Here is a 20,225-nt window from a genome sequence, read left to right as displayed (position 1 = left end):
TACAGTTGCGAGCTTCCATGTGGGTGTTGAAAACTGAATCAGGGTCGTCTGGAAGAGTAATTGGTGTTTTCGACCTCAACCATTTTGACATCTCTCCAGCCCCCACTGTCTCTAATTAATTAGTATTAATACCATGGTGTGTTTGTGGCAGCCAGAGGACAACTTATAGAAATAAATTCTCTTCCTATGTGGATTTCCGAGACAGAACTCTGGTTGTCCATCTTACCACCAAGCATTCCTTTACCTGTTAAGTCACCTAGCCAATATGGCCTCCTCCATTTTTGTTTTTTCGAAACGGTTTTCTGTGTGTAGTCCTGTCTGTCCTTGAACTGATCTGCCTGCCTCTGACTACTCAGTGCTGAAATTAAGGGTGTGCACCACCTCCACCTGGGTGTTTTCTAAGACAGTATTGCTACACTGCCTACCTGGCTTTGAAATTATTTTATTGTTTAGTCTTTAAACCCGAGATCCTCCTGCCTCAGCTTCCCAAGTAGCTGCAATCAAAGGCTGGAGCCACCAGGCCAAGCTAGGAACCATAGTTTTTGATGCATTCTGAAACTCAGGTGTAATAGCTTGCCTTTGGTGATGCCCCAACCTCTGAAAATAGAACAAACTTCGTGACTTCCATCACTGGCTCACTTACCTGGGGAGTTTCTTCCGGCTCTTTTCTCAGGAATTTTAGTGCCTGACAAACTTTCCATCCCTAAAGCTACAATGTCTGGTCCATGAAATTCCTTGGAGTCCTCACCCCTTACTAAGCAGTAAGCCTACTCACAAGGATTCTTCTTGACCCCACCCCATTTTTTTTTTTTTTTTTTTTTTTTTTGTCCCGAAGAGGATCAAGGCTTGCAGAAGCTCTACCATTGAGCTCTGTCTTCAGCCCAATACCTTTCCCTCTTTCATCTCTCACGGGGCACTATTTTCTCACCAAGCCCCTCCCCTGTGCCTTCCAGCCTCCAAGCTGCTGTCACCTAAGCTCCTACTTCCTTCATGGGTCTCTCCACCCTAGTTCCTTTACTTAGTGTACACACACACACAATCCTTCCTCTCCTTAAGATCCATCTTGTGCTGAGCAGAAACCCCCTCTACATAATCCCCACCCCACTCCCTTTCCCCTGAGCCCTCAAGAGACCCCTACCAGGCCGTACCCTCACTGAACCCTGACTGCCAGGGACACCAGTTCACCCCAGCCCCCCTCATCTGTTCCTTCCACCTGGCCAAGACTCCCCTTCCTGCCCCTCAGCAGCCAGTAAACATGTGCAGTTCCTCTCTTCAGGCTGCAAACAGGCTTCTTTTGGGTTGGTCTATCCCAGCTGTCCTGGGGTGTTTTTTATTTTGGTGTGGGCAACTGAAGCTAGGGCCTGTGCCTGCTAGGCAAGCATTCTGTCACTGAACTAATACCCAGCTCCACTAGATTTTCTACCATCTTCTCTCCAGAACTACCTCCAGCCTCCTCTCCCGCTTCTGGCTTTGCAAATGTCTTTCCTGAATCAGAAATCGCTCACGGTTGTCACCACCCTGGGCGTGGCTTTAAAAAAAAAAAAGCTTTCTCCTTTGGAAAGCCCCTTCCCTGACCTGACCTCTTAGAGGGACCTGCTGCTTCCTGCCCCCACTTCCAGCTCCACAGGACACTGTCAGCTTGAGTGGTGTCATCTCCCCACAGCAGGCAGGAAGAGTAGGTAGGCCAAGGTCTACACAGTGGGGCTGTGTAGCAGATGGCTTTCACATCCAGCAGAAGATGCAGTTTTCAGGGGCTGTGGCCTGTGAACCCTTCTGCCTCTTCCAGGCAGGGGTAGCCAGAAGGTGGGGGCATGCTTGCCTCTCAGTGGGTTCCCCTGACAAACTCAAGGCATGGGCCTTGCTAGGGGCAGGGAGGCCAAGCCACACAGAACATAGCCTGGTATCACTCTGAGTGTCATTGAGGAAGAGGAGCAGGGAAGTCATGCTCAGCAGAGCTTCATTGTGAAGGTCATGGGAAAACATGCTTCTGGAAACCCTACAAGAAACTCTGTAGAATGAAGGAGATATCCAGAGTCAGGCCTGCGCCTGCCACACTCAGGGAGTGAGAAGTAACTCGGTCCAGCAGGCTTAGGGTTAGTTGGGAGGACACGGGTAGCATTCAGAATTGTAGGGAACAGGAGGGGACACTGGAGTGGTTATACAAAAGCAGATGGGTATGAAACAGTGAGTGAGAAGCTCGGGGTTGTAGAGAGGGAGACCTGGTAGGGACAGAAGAAGCAGGGACTACAGGAGGGGGTATGGAAGGGGGGGTAGATGATAACATTTCAAATGTTAATACATAAGAATATCCAATAAAAATGATAGAAAAAAATAAAACAGGGACTACTCATGTTGTAAAGGTTTGTGAACTGTTTCAAAGATTAATACTGCTGGGTGTAGTGGCACATGCCTGTAATCCCAGCTCTCAAAAGATGAAGTCAGGCAGGTCTGAGTCTGGTGTACATACTACATACATAGCAAGCTCCAGGATAGCTGGGGCCATAGAGAGAGACACTCTACCTTAGTAAAATAAAGATCAGCCTCTTAGAAACCTGACAGAACCCTGGAGCCTAAAGGTCAGGGACACAGGACAAATGAACAGACTTAGGGGTGGTGCTCTGGGACCTGAGGTGGAATGAGGGCATGAAGAGGTAGAAGATGGAGACCAAGCTTACCATGAGTTTCCTCAATGAGAGGAAAGCAGCTCTGGGAGCCACAGGATGTAGGCAGAATGGGGAAGTGTCAAGCCATGGTTCTGATGGTGACAACACTCACTGCTCTTGCAGGGGACATGAATTTGAGTGCCAGCATCTGAATGACAGCTTATAACAACCTGTAACTGGGGACCCCATCTGTGCCCTTTTCTGACCTTCAAGGGCACCAAGCTCACATGCTGTGCACAAGCACACAAGCAGGCAAAACACTCATACAAAGAAAATAAGTCTTAAAGCTCTAGGGAGTCGACACCCAGACCCCAGGAACATCCTGAGTTATGGACCAATGGCTGACGTCCCCAGTCCAGTCCACCCACCCTCAAGTACCCTGCTTTACAAGACACAAGGTTGTTTTGTTTTTTTTTTTTTTTTTTTGCTTTTTTTCATTTCTTTTTAATACAAACTTGGATCTTTGGGTGTGTCCTGCCAACAAAAAAACAACAACAACAACAGAAGAGAAAACCCAAGAGTGAAAAAGAAGGAAAAAAAAAAAAAAAGGGAAAAAAAAAAAAAAAAAAAAAAGCTCCCAAAAGGTTTTCCCTCCCCCCACCATGCGAATTTGCACACCACGGGACCACAGCAGGTTTACAGAATGCAATATACAATCCACAATTTATAATAAAACAGTATATACAATAAATAGGATATTGTTCATTTGTCAAACGACCTGTAGATAAATTTCTCAGTGCACACTTGCAGGGGCTCTGGACACCTCGAAGCCCCGCTCACAACCTCTTGCACACGCGCTCTCTCTCGCTCTCTCTTTTTTTTTGTCTTTTTCTAAAACTGTGTTTTGTTTTTAAGTTTTGTACATTTTAAAAAGTATTTACAATTGCTGGTTTTGTGCAGAAAGGGCTCACCTTCGGCTTCTGCGTGGAGGAGATGGGCAGGGAGGGGTCGTGGGGTGGGATATGGGGCTGCAGGGGGTGCAAGGGGCAGGTGGGAGGCAGAGGGGCAGGTGTTCCTGCCAGAGGATGATATGGACGCTTGGAGGGGTCTTGGCATTGGTCTTCTGAAAGCTGCAAAAAAGCACAAGACAAGAGGTGGAAGTCAGCAGCAGACAGATACCGAATTCCAAGGGGGCTGAAAAGGCTCGGCTCAGCTCCTACAAAAACTGGGGAGATACTGACTACCATTGTTTCTTCTCAAGATAGGCCCCATGTGACTTTGGGCCTGTCTTGTATTCCCTGACCTCAGTTTCCTAATTTGGTGGTGCTTTTGTTTAGTCTCATGTAGTCCAGGTTAGCCTCAAACATGCTGTATACAAACACTAGCTCTGAGCTACTGATTCTCTTGACTTAGCCTTCTGAGAACTACAATTACAGGTGAAATCCCTCCATTTGTAAATGCCCAAGAGACCCAAGAGGGACTAGAGAAGTGGGCCAGCCTGGTCTACAGATCGAGTTCCAGAGCTACATTGAGAAACCCTGTCTCAAACAACAACAATAAAAACAAAACCACATACACAAAAAATGACAAGGCTATGTGAGGGTGTCAGGGTTCCATGGGAATGACCAAGAGTGTAGACTCTGGAGGTTGGGACAGCTAAGTTCACATGCCAGTGCCACCACTTAGAAGTTCTGTGACTTAAGGTAGGAGCTGCTAACCTATTGAAAACCTTCTGTTGTTGCAGTTAGACAGGGCCTCACCCCAGAACTCTGGATGGCCTTCAATTTATTGAGATCCCACCTGCCTTTGCCTCCTAGGTACTAGGATTTAAAGGCACCTGCTTCTGTGCTTAGCTTACCTTACTCTTTAGCAAAAAGGGGATACTAGAAAGGCAGACGTGGTGGCCCACGCCTGTAATCCCAACACTAAGACAGGAAGATTGTAAGAGTTTGAGGTTACCCTGAGGTGCAGTCAGACTGCCTCAAATCACCAAACGGGCTGGGGACAGATTTAATTTAGGAGACTGCTTAACATGTATGAAGCTCTAGGTTTGATTTACAGCATGGAATAAACCAGGTGTGCTGTAGCCAGAGTACCATCCTAGTACCAAACCCAAACCAAATACCAGAGGAGGGTAAGACAGGGCAAGAGAGCTACTCCCTGCTAGGGTTTTGTTGCTGGTTTAAGACAGAGGAAGATTCAATACAGATGTATAATACATTAAAATTTACTATCACTTTTATTGTTTTCCTGGGGCCAGATGGGTATTCCAAACCTTAATTTCCAAATGTTGCAATAATGCATTTGTTTGGGAATGCCTCTAACCTCCATGGTTGGAAAAAGTGTGAAGGCTTGCTGGGCAGAGCACCACACAGGTGTGAAAGCCTGCTTCTATTTATTTGAAATCCACCTCTCTTCCTAGGCTTCCTCATCCACTCTGCTCCCAGGAGAGAAGAGATGAATGAAGGAAGAAAGAACTCACCCAACACAATGCCATCTGTATTGGTGGAGACACTGCCTTTCTGAAGCTTGCAAACTCCCCAGTCCCCACAGCCACTAAGGTACCTCTGTTCCATAGACAGTTCTGATCACGTGTGTGGAACTTATCTTCTCTAGGCAGACCACCAGCCTGGCCCAACCCCCTCACCCAGATCTATAGCTGTTGCTGTAAGGGATGAGACAGCCAGGACAGGATCAGCCTGCTCATTCCCAGAACCCTGGACCATTAGACTGCCCGCCTTTCAGAGGTCTGGGACTGTGGCTTCCCGCCCCCAAACCTGAGACCATTTCCTCCAGAATCAGGAGTAGGGCCAGGGTGCTAAACTGCCTCCTAAGTCTCCTCTGTGAGCCACCTGTCCTCCCCCACAGCCGCAGGAGCCAGGCAGCAGCGACAGAAAGCCTCTCTCCCTGTACTTTCTTGGCTTGCCTCTCCAACAGGGCCACATTGGCATTCTGCTCAGCCTCAGCTGCTGTCTGCTGGGCAATCAGCCCCAGGGATGACTTTTGTCCTCTGGTTGGACTAGCCAGGACACCCCTGAGAGCCAGGGGCACCAGGTGGGCTCCTGCAGGGAAGGAGAAGCACCCCATTTTGGTGATGAGCCCAGGCAGAGAGAATCGAGAGGGAGGATGATGAAGGCTAAGACATCAGATCTGCACCGCAGTAAGGGGGAGTAGGGGGAGGACAAGCTAGTGTTTCTCTAAGGTGACAGATGTATCACAATTGGGATAGTAAGCAGAAAAGCAGCTCTTGGAAGCAGGGGTGCCACAGAGATGAATGTCAGTTCTCTACAGTTAGGGTGAAAAGCCCGACCAATTGCAGAGATGAAGGGAAAGGACCGTGACGTGTGGGGTGCCAGGTTCAGCAAACACTGGGAGCCTCGATCCAGAAGCTGAGTTTTCTGTAGCTGAAGGACAGTTGCCAGGATGAAGAATCTTCTGGGGAGAGAGGGTGGGCTGCTGCAAACTACTTGGCACACCGAGTGATGAACCCTAGTTTTGCCTGCTCCCCCAAGGACCTAGAGCACAAATTCTGCATAAATCCCCTTGGCTCCCACCCCCACCAGCCCTTAGCCACTGCCAGTGACCCTCTGCAAGCCAGGTCTCCATGGTGATCTCAGCCCAGCAGGCGGTTCCTGCCAGAACCTTCCCATGGTGCCTGCAGCCAGGCAGCAGGAGGCTTTCTCACCCTCAGCTAAGCTGCCCAGAGCACCTTACCCTTCCCTCCCACAGCCTTCCCAGCTTCTAGGACTTGGCCAGCCAGAGGCACAAGCAGAATCTGGGGGAGGGTAGTGGGTGGGGAAGAATCAAAGGCTGGGGCGGGGGTGTTCTTCGTGCAGGAAGAATGTTATGCTGGGCAGAACACAGACCTAGCTAGACTCAAGTTCTAAACACTGAACCAAATACTAAAGTGCCAGGCAGCCCAGCTGAGGGATTAAGAACAAGGCAGAGACCATAATAGCTCCGGATCCACCCTTAAAAGCCTGCTGAAATGGAGGGACAGCAAAGCAGGCAGGTCCTAACCTGGGTAATCTGCAGGTAGATGGTTGTGCCAAGGCGAGTCCTGTGGGGCTCAGGAAGAGGAACACCGAACCCAGTCTGGGAAGGAAGACTGTAGCTCTCAACTTACTGCTGAGTACAGAGCTCAGCATGCTGGGATGGCACATGCGTGTGGACCAATGGCAGCACCGTGACTGATCTAAGGCTGGTCAGCATCTCAGTGTCCAGCTCAGCTCTTACATGCCTCTAGGACGCCTCCTTAGAATGCCTTGTAACCATAGCTACCGGAGCACTTGCCACTGCCCACTCTGCTCAGCCAGAGCGCAGACTTGCTTGTGGTATCTCTGAACCCTCAGTTCCAGGATGCACCTGGCCCTGGGACACCAACCGTGTTACCAAGACTTAACCTTTCAGTGTGTCCACAAGGACCTTTGACCTACACCCACTGCACCCTCACACTCTAGCAGTTTTAGCAACTGCAGTGGTCTTTGCCTGGGCAGAGATTCAAAGAGCTAAAGATTATAAAGAAACCAGGCTGCCCGGAGAGCCATTCTCTTTCTGATCTGAGCATACACTCCTGTCTCCTAGTAAGCAACGAAGTGCCACACCCACTTCCTGCTAGGGCATGTGCTAAGGTATGACCTCCATTCCCTTGTCTATGTCTCCAGAAGGAGATTTCAATGTCAGGCATGGAAGACACAGAGCGAGGCTCTTCCCTCTCAGAGCTTAGTTTCTCTTTCTGAAAAGCACAAAGGGCTTGAACATGTGATGAGACAGACCTTAAGGTGTTTCAGACACATGGGTCAAAGGGCAAATTAGTCACCTGAAGACTGAGCTACTTCTCTGGCATATTCCTGTTTTCCCAAGCTTGTGAGGTACTCAGTGTGCAACGCATTTCTGTGGGGCTCAGTGAAGGGTCATTGGAGGCTTCCACCTGACAGCAAAGAGGTTAGGGGTATGGGGGGGTGCCTCCTTCACTTTTTAAAATCTGTGCCTTGAATTTTGGCTCTGAGAGGGCCTTCTCTTTGCTGCTGGACACAGAGACCCTACAAAACTTGCAGGTGGGGCTAGACAGGCTTCTTACCTGTAGGCATCCACCACTGCCCACTTCCTGGTCCATCTGGTCCTGAGATAATGAGTCCTCATCCCCACACCCACATATGTACACTTTTACAGCCTCCCGACTGGTTCTGCATTCAGTGTTTCTGTGCTCCCAGGAAGGAGGCCTCCCCCTCTGACAGTCACCTTGTCCTGAGAGTTTCAACAGGATACCCCTTGTATGTACCACTTTTAGGATTACTTCCCAAAGATTTAAGCACTGAGCCTTCACCCCTTTCTTTTTTTTGGAGACAGGGTCTCTCTCTATGTAGCCTTGGCTGGTCTGGAACTCAGTACACATATTTCTGCCTCCAGCGTGCCGGGATTAAACACTGCACACCATGTTCAGGGAACCACCCTTTCCTTTCTCCGTTCTTCCAGTCTATTTCTTGTTCTTCACGCAGGCACATGTGCATACATGTGTGCACACAAACCTGACATATTCCCCAAATGATCAGACACGAGTGACCAGTCTAAAGAAACTGATGGTATGCTGGGGACATTCCTGGAAAGGGCAGAGACAGGAAGGAGACCACAGTGGATAAGAGATGGCAACTCAGGATAGGGCAAAGAAAACAAGGGCACATTCTGTAAAGACTTCTCTTATGCTCTCCCCTGACTCTGCCTGGTCAGGAAGGGTATGTGTGTGTGTGTGTGTGTGTGTGTGTGTGTCGGGGTGGGGGTGGGGGCTGAGACAGAGGTGGATGCTGAACAGAAGCCCAAATAACCTCTGCACCATGGCAAGCATACAGGCTTGTGTGTGTATGTGTGATGGGGCTGAGACAGAGGTGGATGCTGGGATAGAAGCCTGGATACCTTCTGCATCATGGCAGGCATTCGGGCTTGTGTTCTGTAGACAAGAAGGCTGGAGAGGAAGGATGCAATCAAAAGGTGTGAAGCATGGAGTTGCAAGAACAGATGTGCTTTAATCAATTCATCCAATAAATATTTTAGGGGCTCCAAACACTGTGCGTCTAAAAAACGCTGAGCAGCAAGCACTTTGGCGGCCACCACAGGCAGAACGGACCAGGGTGGGGGTGGGCCAGAGACCCAGGTGGCAGAGTAGGGCTGTAACTGCTGAAATCTCTCATTTGTTAGGATCCATTTCCAGCCTCAAGGAAGTCCCTGCTGTTTGCCCTCCCTCCTCAGGTAGCTCACAGGGGCTGGTGTGGAAGATCCTCCCTCTTACTGGAGAATCCAGTACCTCTCCTAAAGCAGGTACTCATGTAGGGTTTAAAACATGGGCATCCGGCTCGTGGGCAGTGGTGTCTTGGGCATGGGACACTGGCCAGTGCAGAGTGGGCTGCTAGTTCACGTGGACTGGACCCAGACTTTATTTACTTCTCCAGCGCAGGTATTGTGGCACCAAAGATGACAGTGATGAACCAGAATGAGCTATCCAGGGAAACCCATAATGTACTATAGTTATAAGGAAGGTTTTCAGATGCTTTGGGTTTGGGGAAAAGACTGAACTGTGTGGACAGGGATCTAGCTGATCCAGGTAACTTTTGAAGGTGCCCAGGAGTAAGGCTTATCTCTACCTTCCTACCTCTTCCCAAGAGGATTTGGTCCAGTGGCTAACATAGAAACACTGCCATTACTCTGTCCACCATTTCCCCAGGTCTGAGAACAGAATCCAGGGCCTTTTGTGTGCATGACAGGCAAACAGTCTAACAATCAGCTGTATCTCCAGCCCCAAAAAGAATGTCAAGGTTTCCAAATGCTCGAGGCCCACACCAGAACACAAGGTTCTTAGAGCAGGGAAGCAGGCAACAGATGCAGGAGGGCTATCTTTGGTCAAGCAAAGGTCAGGGACAAGGGTTGGAGATGTGTGACTCACACTGCTTGAATTAGGGACCCAGAATTCAGACCGTGGGAAGGTATTCATCCACCCATCACAAGCCACCAACTAGATGCTTTCCTGTGGGCCAGGATGGGGCTAAGGGCTTTACATGTCAATCCCCTTAATTCTTACAAGAGATAGAGATGCAGTGAATCACCGGGCTATGTGAGTCACCAGATCACCTTGTTGGTAAGGGGCGGAACCAAGTTGCACATAGGGGCCTGTGTATAACCACAGACATGTACTCCTAGCCACTGCCTGCCAGTTTTAGAGGTTTGCTTTTACCAGGAATGTGGGGTGCAGAGAGAGGAGCAGCAGAAGGTATGTTCACAGAGAGATGGTATTTCCAAGAAGCAGGGGCCTTAAACAAGAAGGCCTAACCTAAATATGGCTACAGGGAAGGCAAACAGTAGAACTGGAGGGTGACCTCAGAAAAAGGAGAAAACCTGGTGCCTAGAGGAAGCAGGGCAAGACCGGCTGAGGCCTGACAGGAGCCAGAGGCAAGATCAAGTGACCTCTTAAGGAGTCAAAACTCAGAGAGACAAAGCCCAGAGTAGCCAAGCCTGGGCATGCCTGCTGACCCTGGCTGGATGGTGGCCTTGGAAACTGCCTCCTGTTCCGGTCCAGCCCCAGCTGGTGTAACCTGGGAGGACCTGTGACATTTCTCTTGGCCTCACTTCTGCAACCAAGAGCTTATAGGGGAGAGAGAAGGATTAGAGATTCCTGAATGTATCTGGTCCCTTTACACCTTCTCATCTCTACTCCTGGGGTCTGCTGTGGGTGGCGTGGCCTTTGGTTCAAGGGACCCAGTATGGAGCTAGTCTGTCTGGGTTGGCTTTTCATTTAGGGAACCCAAGAAGATGCCTGTATGGGCCCAAGACCCTCCCCCTTTTACCTATCTGTCTTGTCAGCTACAGTACTCAGCAGAGGCAGGACACACATTCCAACCGTCTGACCTTTCACCTTTCAATTCTCACAGGGACAGAACTTGACTGAAGTGCCCATCCCTGGCTCCACAATCTCCCCTCTTCAAGCTCAGCTGCTCACCATAAACCCACAAAATTCATTTAAAATGCTAGACCTTCTGAACACAGTGGTTCATGCCTGGAAGACCAGTGTTCAGCAGGCTGAGGCAGGAGGAAGCCAGGACTATACTCTCTGTCCAGGATGTTGCTCGGGGCAGTGTCACATACAGAGACAGCACATGTACAGGACTTCTCAGCATTATGCCTAGTGCCTGGGGTGCTCCTAGCTTCTCCCCATCCCTGGAACCCGCCATCTCCTCCCAGGAGTTTCCAGGCTCCTGTGTGCTTGTTTAACTCTCTGGCTCAGTGCTGGACCCCCGACAGGAGCCGTGTCTATTCTGTCTCCTCGGAACCTGCCACAGAATGATCTCAAAGGGGCAGAAGGTCAGCTGATGAGCTGGGGTGTTGCGTCCCCAATGCGGATCACACCTGCCCACTCACTACCTGTTGGTGAGTGAGGATGTTACAGTCTCATCTGCTTACACCTTCTGTTGACAGCATGGCTCCCTCTATTAATCCCCCCTTGCCACTCTCCCCTCTGAATCCTCCAACCTTTCTCTCTCACAGTGGTTTAATTAGTCCTCGACACCAGAGGGTTGTCCTACAAGAAGACACTTGTATGGTATTCTACCTAAGGAAGGGAAACTACCCCAGACCACTTGAGTCCAAGCCACCATCACGGTTGGCTGGTCTGGTCCTTTTTTTCAATGCCTGTCCTGTCCCACTGTGACTGTCTACAATGGCTCCCTCATTTTGGAATGATTCGAATTCCTTGTTGTGTCTTACAGGCCCTGCCTCTGCCAATCTGGGCCTTGCTTAGCTTTCCTGCCTTCTCATCCTTCAGTTCTTCAGAGCCAAACCCCTCCCTGAATCGAGACTCTATCCATTGCTTGCTGCTCACTCTGCCCAGAACGGTCCTCCTCCCACTACCATGTAGCTCCCGTGTCTTGCTGGCAGCAGCTGGAAGGTCTGGGCACCCTGTTGCAAACTCTCACAACCTCCTAGCTAGCCCTGTACCATTCCTCTCCACACCTCCACCCAACATGTGCTCTGTGCCATTCTGTGTTTCCTGTCTTTTCCCTCTGAGGAGGATCAAGTGCCTCAGCTCTGGTGCTCCTAATGCCTAGATGTCTCTGGGACTGCATGTGTTCCTGTGAGGACAGCGCTGCTATCTCCCAGTGCTGGGTGGGGAACAGGCTAGAATGTGGGGCTGGATGGCATCCCAACTCCTCCTGCATTCAGGCCTAGTTGGGTGGTTCCATTATGCACTGTGCTGAGCTGTGACCTGCCAAAACACCCAGCCCCCACACCCATTCATTTTCCATCCCAGAGTCTGGGAGGAACAGTTTTGGGATTATTTCATTTCTGGATTATCCATGAGACATCTCCCCTCCGGTGAGAAGGATCAAGAGTTTGACATTTTAAACCCTAAGCAGCTTCTCCCTTTGCGTGCTTCAGATCTGCAGCCCTGCTGCTTGCAGGGAGATGCATGGGGAATGCAAGGCCATTTTAATCTTGGCTTGGCTTCATTAGGAAGGAAAAAGTACTGCCAGAAAGGGGGGGGGGGGGGAGGGTGAGCTACTGTCTCTGCCATGCAGACCTGAGAGTGACTTAGATATTACTAAAGTCAATTTTCTCACACAGATGGGGAAACAGAGGCCAGGGAAGGGCAAAAGCTGAAAGACATGTAGCTTGCTAGTGGCCACACAGGGACCTAGTATTCCCCAGGGCCTCTTGGCTCTCACAAATGGCTCTTTGCCACTCTCAGGCACCAGGGCATCTGGGGTCTGGCAAAGTGGGGGTCATAAGTTTCCACTGACTTTACTTCAGGACCCTGAGTCACCCTGACCTCAAATGGCCTTGCCAGAGCAAGAATGACAAGCTAGTCTAACAGGAAGCAAAACGCCCAGGAGGCTTTGGGGCAGTAAGAGTAATGAGCGAGGGTTCTGGTCAAGCTCTTAGTGACTCCACTGCCAATGGCCTCATGGGGCCCCGTCTGTGAGAGGTCTCTTCCCCAAAGTGGGTCTTGGCTGTCCTGGAATTCTCTCTGTAGACCAGGATGGACTCCACAGAGATTCACCTGCCTCTACCACCTGAGTGCTGGGATCAAAAGTGTGCACTACCAAAAGCCTGGGTCATTTTCTACACCTTATTTTCCTGAAAATACCAAAACAGACTTTAAACACGAAGGCATAGTACCTGAAAGCAAGCGTTTCAGAATAGACAACCCAACTCTGGAGAGCCCGGGCTTGAGAAAGGGACTGGTTTTTCTATCTGTATAGACCCTTTGGTTGTAGTTTCCCGGGGCAGAGATGGCAATGTTTGTCAAATCTGGATCTTTGCCCCACAGGGTTCTGACTAGCAAGTTAAAGATGTTTTTTTCAAAAGCATTGAGGGGGTGAGGGTTGGTGGATGGTCAGGGGACATTAGTAGATGAGTTCGAAGCCAGTCAGGGTTATGTAGTGAAATTCTTTGCAAACAACAACAACAAAAACAATCTCACAACAACCCTTTGAGGATAAGAGGCCAAGAAAGAATCCTATGGGCCTTCTTTGGAAAGCATGTGACCAAGGCAAACTAGCCACATCAAAGGAGCCTGTAGTACCCTGAGCAAATGACTGGCCCATTCCTTTCTTCACCCAAGCACAAGACAAATGTCCTTCCTCACAAGAGATAAGTGGTACTGTAGTACTTCTTGCTCAGGCCTAGAAAGAATGAGTGGAACGAATGCTTGGTCTTATCCAATCTATGGCTCTACCACTCCCAATGATTACAGCTTCTGAATGAGTTCCCTACAAAAGTACCTCATCTCTTCAAATGTTCAGTTTCTAATCTTGAGTCCTTTCTTCTTGATGGTGAATCCACAAGCTTGTCCTGAAATCTTACAGAAGTGAAGGGCACTACAATCCCACTCTTAGGAATCTTCCTAGTTCTCCTCTTAGCCAAGTGACAAGCATCCTCACCATCCCTGACCCTTAGGCTTCTGCCCTCTGCACCGCATCCCCAGACTTACCCAGGAACAAAACCTCGTGGTCCAGCCGGCACTTCAGTTGGCACTACAGGGAGGTGACGGTAAATGTGTCCTCGGGGTGAGGTTCCGCCATGGGCCCCAGGAAGCCACTCTTAGGGCCCCCACCCAGGCCAGGATGTGCCTGTGGCATAAAGCCTGGATACCTGTAGGCAGTGTCCTGCAGGGGCAGCAGCGAATCCCTCGGCACAGGGGACAGAGTTAAGTCACTAAGTAGAGGGCAGCCATAGCCAGCAGTGGCTGCAGCAGGGCCACGGGGTGGACCCGGGGGTCGGGCCATCTCCAGTGGCTCCTTGTCGGCCTTGGGCGTGGCTGGAGGGCTAGCCAGGTGAGGGGCACTGAGGCAGACAGCCTCCGTCCTGCCCAGGAAGTCAGCCAGCAGCCCTGAACCCACCTTGCCTTCATAGGGTGGGCTACGGGCAGCTGAACCTGGTGGGTACCAATAGGCTGTACCCTTGCAACTAGGGGAATCATAGTGAGGCTGGCCCAGCGGCAGGTCCCGGCAGCTCAGGTGGGCCTGGGCTGCATGGCTCAGGCTAGCCCCCTGAAGACTATGCTTGAGGGGCTCACAGGCAGTCAGCTTTGAAGGTGGCGGCCGCAACTCTTCCTTGAAGCCTAGTGTCGGAGAACAGGTGGGCGAGTAGGCCTTCTGCAGGCCAGCATCAAACACTGTGGGTGGGTGGGCCAGTGGTGGGAAATGCTTGCCATCAAGCTCGGGAGCACCCAGGCTGGGAGAGTCACAGTGGAAGCCTTGGCCAAAAGTGCCATCAGAAGGTGTGGACGGATTCATGGAGTAGGGTCCCATGAAGTCACAGGGATCTCGTTCTCCCACACCAAAGGCTCTCGACTGGGAAGGCAGTGGTGACATGCTGCTGTCCCCACTATAGTAGTCCAGGCCAAGGTCTGGGCTGTCCTGGAACAGTGGATTCACTGGTTGTGGCTTGGGGATGAACTTTGCTTTGGCCGCTGAACCACCTCTCTCCTTCTTGGCTGAGCAAGCCCCACTACCCCGGCCACCCCGAGGCTGCCGGGGCCCGGTGCTCCGTTTGGATGGATAGGCAGAGGCAGTGGCCGAGGTGGATGTTGAAAAGCCCAAATGTGAGGCCTCGAATAGGTCCACCTTCTTCCGTCGGCCACGGCCAGGCTTTGAGCTACTCTGAAAAAGAACACTCTGGTTCCAGTTGTAGCCGGGAGCAGACGATGCTTCGTTCCAGTCCATCATGAGTTTCTCCAGGCTGGACAGGCTTGACTGGCCCTCACTGCTTGAGGCCTCACTGTTGGCACGCCTAAAACCACCACCACCAACCGGCTGATTGAACTGGGTGCTGTCAGAGGACGACTCGGAGAAGGTCTCGGACACGGCAGTCTGCTGCTTCACCTTCTGCGGTGTGTAGTTCGAGATGTCCAAGATCACATTGGGTTCACTGACGTGGCAGTCAAAATTGGGATTGTAGAGCTGACTAAAGGCCTCTGAGGCCCAGTCCAGGCCTCCATACCCCTGCCGGAAAGGCCACTGAGAAGCCCCCACAAACTGCCGACAGTTCTCGGGTGAGGGCTGAAAAGAAGAGGAAGAGGAGGAGGCCGCAGAAGCAGCAGAAGCAGTGGTACCCTTGGGTACCATGTAGCCACCGGGTGAGACAGTACTGGCTCGACTGTCACAGCGCAGGGGTGTAGGAGCTGACCCAGAGAAGGGGCCCCCCTCAGAGCTGTTGAAGAAGGAGGCCTTGCTGGGTGGTAGGCAGGGACCCCCAGTAGGCGGGGGGGCGTAGCCAGCACTGTGGGCGCTGCTGGGTGAGGCAGGAAGGCTATTGCCACTGCCATAGGCAAAGCTACAGTCCTTGCTATTAGCACAGTCCTGGCCTGAAAAGGGCTTTGCTGGGGCAAACACGCTTTGTCCTGCCCCATAGCCACCATACTGAGGTGGGTAGGTGTTGGCAGGCGGGTGGGTTGTAGGTGAACGGGCCACAGCTGAAGGAGGGGGAGCCAGCTTTGGGAAGGTCTCAGCTGCCCGGCAGTCTGAAGTGGCTGGGGTTATTCCGTAGTTTGTTGCCCTCCCTGGTGGAAAGGTCTGACGGGAAGGCAGGACAGGCTGGAAGGAGGGGTCTGTCCCAGTTCCACTGCTGCCCACTGCCACTGGGCTAGCCTTGGCTCCCCGGCTTGGGAAGGTGGCAAGACCCCGCTGAGCAGGCAGTGCACTGGAGGGAGGTCCCGCATAGTTGCCCGATGCCTTCCGGGACTCTGGGCGAGAGGCTGACAGGGCAAAGTCTAAGAGGTCAGAGGAGTCATCTGAATCAAGCAGGGACCGAAAATAGCCAGTGAAGAGGTTTTGGCGCTCTTGGCTGAGCTCCGTCTGGCCTGAGGGTGCACCAGCATAGTAGCTGCCACTGCCTGAAGCCCCACTCTCCAGCCCAGTGGAGGCAAAAGCCCTGGCCTCGGTCCCCTGGAAACCACAGTTTCGGCCAGCTTGCCCTCCTGGGTGCCCGTGGTGAGGAGCCCAGCCACCAGCCTTGTCCCCAGCCCACTCAGCACCTGCCTCCCCGAAGCCTGGGCCACTGGGCACCTGCTCCGGGAACAGAGTCCCATTCTTTCGGGACCGCCTCTTGCGCTTGGGTTTCCCAGTTACAGCATCTACCTCCCCTCGGCCCCTTTTGCGTGGATGCCCCAACTCGGTGAGACCAGGACCCACAACCCCAGCAGCTGCCACTGCCACCACCTTCTTTTTCTTGCCAATGCCCTCAAAAAAGTCACTAAAGGAACAGCGGGCAGCCTTGGCTGCATGGCCTCCACCCCTACCTCCAAAGCCTCCTGTTTTGCCTCCACGCCTCCTGAAGCCCTGCACACGATGCAGGAACTGAGAGATGCTCTGAGTGTCTGGGGCCTGGTGCACTGACTCAGGCTCACTGGGAGTCCAGCAGCGGGGAGGTGAGCATCTCCCAGCACACTGGCTCTGGCGGTTCAAAAAGGCCAGCTTGGCAAGGACATCAGAATATTCAGCCTTACTGTCATTGGCGTCTGCTGCATATGATGGTTGTGGGGACGCCAGCTTTTGTTTCCTCCGCCGCCGTTTCTTCACCTCCGGCATGGCCAGGGTGGCCGCTGTCACAGTAGTGGCCTCGGCAGCTACCACTGTTGGCTCTTTGGGCTTGCCCGGGCCCAGCAGCAGGTTCTTAGGAGGGCGGCCACGCTTCCGCTTAAGAATAATAGGCATCTCACCTGGCGGGAAGACCACCACCACATTCCGGCCATTGTTCTTCATCTTCAGCAATGGGGTGGGCTCCGACGACACCCTCAAGCCCAGCTCCTTGCCCTCCACACTCAGACTGCTGCTCAAGGATGAAACTTTGTATGTGGTCTTATTCCTCCGCCCCAGTGACACAGGGATCTTGGCCATCTTTACCACCATTCGCCGCACACCCCTGCACTTGCCTTTGCGAGTGGGGACCATTGGGGTTTGAGAAGACTCTGGCTCCAGCTCAGGAACTGGGCCTGGGCCTGACAGAGCAGGTGGTGGTGGTGGTGGTGGCAACGGTGGGGGCTCAGCCAGGGCAGCTGCCAGCCCTGTAGGCATGGGAAGAGGAAGCAGGCGACCTTCAGGTCCTGAATCCGCTTTCCGACCCCTTCCGGCTTTCCGCCTGCGACATAGGATCTTTGGCCTATCAGTGCGCCTCAAGGCGTATTTGGGGTGGCCCTCAGGCCCAGGGGGACCATGAGGTGAGCACAAGTCCAGGTGTAAGGGCTCAGCCAGTTGACAGTGTCCCAAGGATTGCTGGGGCTCTAGACGTCGACCAGGGACATCCAGCAACTTGGGCAGGGGGTCAAGGGCCTGGGGGTCAAGGAGCTGGGATTCCAAGGAGTCAGGTAGGGTATCTAGGGCCTGCAGAGTCAGACTCGGCAGTCCTAGAGGATCAGCAAGAGGCTGCAGGGGTGGTAGCTCCAAACCTTCTCCTAGAGGCTCTAGTGCCTGCGGGTCTAGGAAGCGGGGCTGGGGGTCCAGGAGCTGCGGTTCCGGCTGTGGTGAAGGAGGCTCAAGGGCTTGAGCCTCCAGAAGCTGGGCCTCGGGGCAAGTAAGGGAGGCCAGTTCACTGAGGATATCAGCATCTGCTAGCTCAGAGTAGTCAGGCCCATCAGGCTCAGGCTCTGGGGGCAGACCAGTGGCCGTGGCTGTGGCTCCAGGACCATGGCCTTGGCCAGGCTGGGGACTATCCCTGGGCTCGGGCTCAGGTTCATAGAGGGGGTGGTTGGGCCGCTCTGACTTGGCGTGAGGGGTAGCACGCTCCTCAGGGCTGCGGATGCTGTTGGCCAGGCTGGGTGAAGAAAAGAAGCTGTACTGCAGGTCGCCAGGTGGTGGAGCGGGTGGGCGGCTCAACCGCAGTCCGCCACAGTCCAGATGCACGCCACTGTGCTGCAGGTCCTGGGACAGCCTTGTCAGGTCCTTCATGATGTCAATCAGCTGCACCACTGGACGCAGGTTCACACGTCCGTTGTCCCAGTGGCGGAGGGAGTTGTTGTCTGGGGCCGGTGTAGGACAGTGGGCCTGGGAGACGGGCCGGGCTGCCCGAGGGGGTAGCAGGTCGTCTCCCTTGGCAAGGACTGGTGGACGCCGGGAGCTGGGGTCCCGACGTGGGGGTGGGCGTGGGTTCTCGGAGAAAGTATGGGTGGAGAAGGCCTTGTCAGGTGGGCTGGCAGGGGGCCGGGTCGGAAGCAAGGGCCGGGGGGTTGGGGGGCCGCCGGGGTAGTACTTGGGCTCTCGGAGGTAGTCAGGAGAGCTGCACACGGCACTGGAAGTCACCACCAGGCCCTGGGGCTTCACACGCATCCTGACCTTGTCCTCCTCGGGCCGCCGGGCGGGGCCGGGGCTGACATGAGGGTGCGAGAAGCCGGGACCAGAACCTATGGGGCAAGGACAGGCAAGAGGTTCTTTAGTGAGCATCCATATCCTAACATGCCCCTGGACCTTTACGGTTCTATTTCCTGTCTATGTTCCAGCCACCGGCCCAAGACCAAATTGCTTACAGATCTTCATCATGTGTACACACGGAACTCCTCATGAGCCCCAGTGCCCAAGGGCAAATGACTCACTTCTATAGGCTATGGGATTAGAGATGACAAGATTCCCAGATCTTAGAGAGGGAGGCCTAGTAGCAAGGCAAGATGACTGCTCCACGTAACACTAGACATAAAACTGAAGAAGGCCGGAAAGACCCATTCACCATGGTAACTCTCCTCCTCACCCTTGGTCCCTCGGGCTGCACTCACCCTCGGCTCTGCCGCCTGGGCTGTCACACTGGATATCTCTGTGGGAAACAAGACAAGATCAGAGCTGAATTCTCCACATGATTATCCATGGTTCACACTTAACCCCTGCTACCCACACCCCCCCCACCCCTTTCCAGATGTCACCCCTACTCCAAGAATGTCTGACCTGGTAAACAGAGGGCCCCCGAGCTTGGGGACTCTGCCAGTCTCTGGCTGTCAGCTGAGGGTGTTGTGAAGCAACTTCGGCCTGAGCCCAGGCCTTGGGGTGTGGACAGCGCCTGGAAAGGACCACCGGAGCTCAGGTTTAGTGAGCACCTACTGCACGCCAGGCACTGGGCTGGAAGCTGTCCAGGCATTGCTTCATTTGATTCTTCATACCAATCCTGTGAGGTAGGGGCTATTAATAACCCCATTTTGCAGATGAAGAAATGGAGGCTCAGACACAAACTCATTCATTCATTCTTTCATGTATTCATGTTTCTTATTTATGGAATATCTACTTTGCACAAGGCCTGGGTAGTCAGACATTGAACAGGTAATGTCCCATGTGACTTAGGAATCAGTGGATTAGTAAGAGCTGCAAAGACAAGTGAAGAAAGTGCCTGGGATCAAGGATCCGGGAGTCACTAGGAAGGTGACTTAAAGACTCTGGGACACTTTACTGCTACCACCAAGCACTTTAATGGACTATGTCACCTAACCTCCCTGCCATATACAGGTCAATCACTATACTGCTCACTTCTAAAGAAATCTTCCAATAAGGGTTCCAAATACCACAGAGGTAAGCCTGTCTGCCCAGTCCCTTACAACAGCTCTGCTCCACACAAGTGTCCCCCCCCCAAAAAAAAAGTCTTCTTATTTGCCTTGGGAGTTTTCTCTGTATAGTCCTAGCTATCCTGAAATACCCTCTGTAGACCAGGCTGGCCTTTAACTCAGAAAGCCACCCACCTCTGTCTCCCGAGTACTAGAACTAAAGGCATGTGCCGCCACTTGGCTTTTATATATTTATTTTTTTATAGCTAATTTTCATTTTATGTGTCTGAGTGTTTTGCCTGCATGTATGCATATATACCATGTGTATGCCTTGGTGCCCACAGGGGATAAAATAGGGCACTGGATCTCCTCGATTTGGAGTTATAGATAGCTGTTGAACCATCATGCAGCTGCCGGGAACTGAACCTGGATCCTCTGCAAGAGCAGCAATGCTCTTGACTGCCAACCATCTCCTCAGCTATTTTATTGTAGTTATGTGTACACACATACGTGCACGTGGACTAAACACAGGTTGCTGCCAGGTTTACACACTGAGCCATCTCAGCCCTGTTTTCTAGACAGGGCAGTGGACAGGGTGCTCCAGGCATATGCCACCGTGTCTG

The 20,225-nt window shown here is 52.4% G+C and overlaps 1 protein-coding gene across 3 annotated transcripts in view; it reads right to left on the bottom strand.

Moving 5' to 3' along the window:
- Positions 1-3,597: 3,597 nt before the first annotated feature.
- Positions 3,598-20,225, bottom strand: part of AHDC1 (AT-hook DNA binding motif containing 1) — a 63,595-nt gene continuing 46,967 nt past the window's right edge. For 2 of the 3 annotated variants that reach the window (XM_080921488.1, XM_080921490.1), the window contains 4 exons: positions 19,016-19,127; positions 18,850-18,887; positions 13,579-18,483; positions 3,598-3,733 (listed from right to left, as the gene is read on the bottom strand). In XM_080921488.1, coding sequence (XP_080777614.1) covers positions 13,622-18,409 — 4,788 coding nt within the window. In that variant the 5' untranslated portion in view covers positions 18,410-18,483; positions 18,850-18,887; positions 19,016-19,127 and the 3' untranslated portion in view covers positions 3,598-3,733; positions 13,579-13,621. Of the gene's footprint in view, positions 3,734-5,840; positions 6,039-13,578; positions 18,484-18,849; positions 18,888-19,015; positions 19,128-20,225 lie in introns of those variants that run through there. The other variant, XM_080921489.1, reaches the window with a different exon arrangement.

The sequence above is a fragment of the Micromys minutus genome, assembly GCF_963924665.1.
Source record: "Micromys minutus genome assembly, chromosome: 9".
NCBI classification, from domain to species: Eukaryota; Metazoa; Chordata; class Mammalia; order Rodentia; family Muridae; genus Micromys; species Micromys minutus.
Note: the sequence above shows the minus strand (reverse complement) of the source record. Positions and strands in the feature narration are given on the sequence as shown.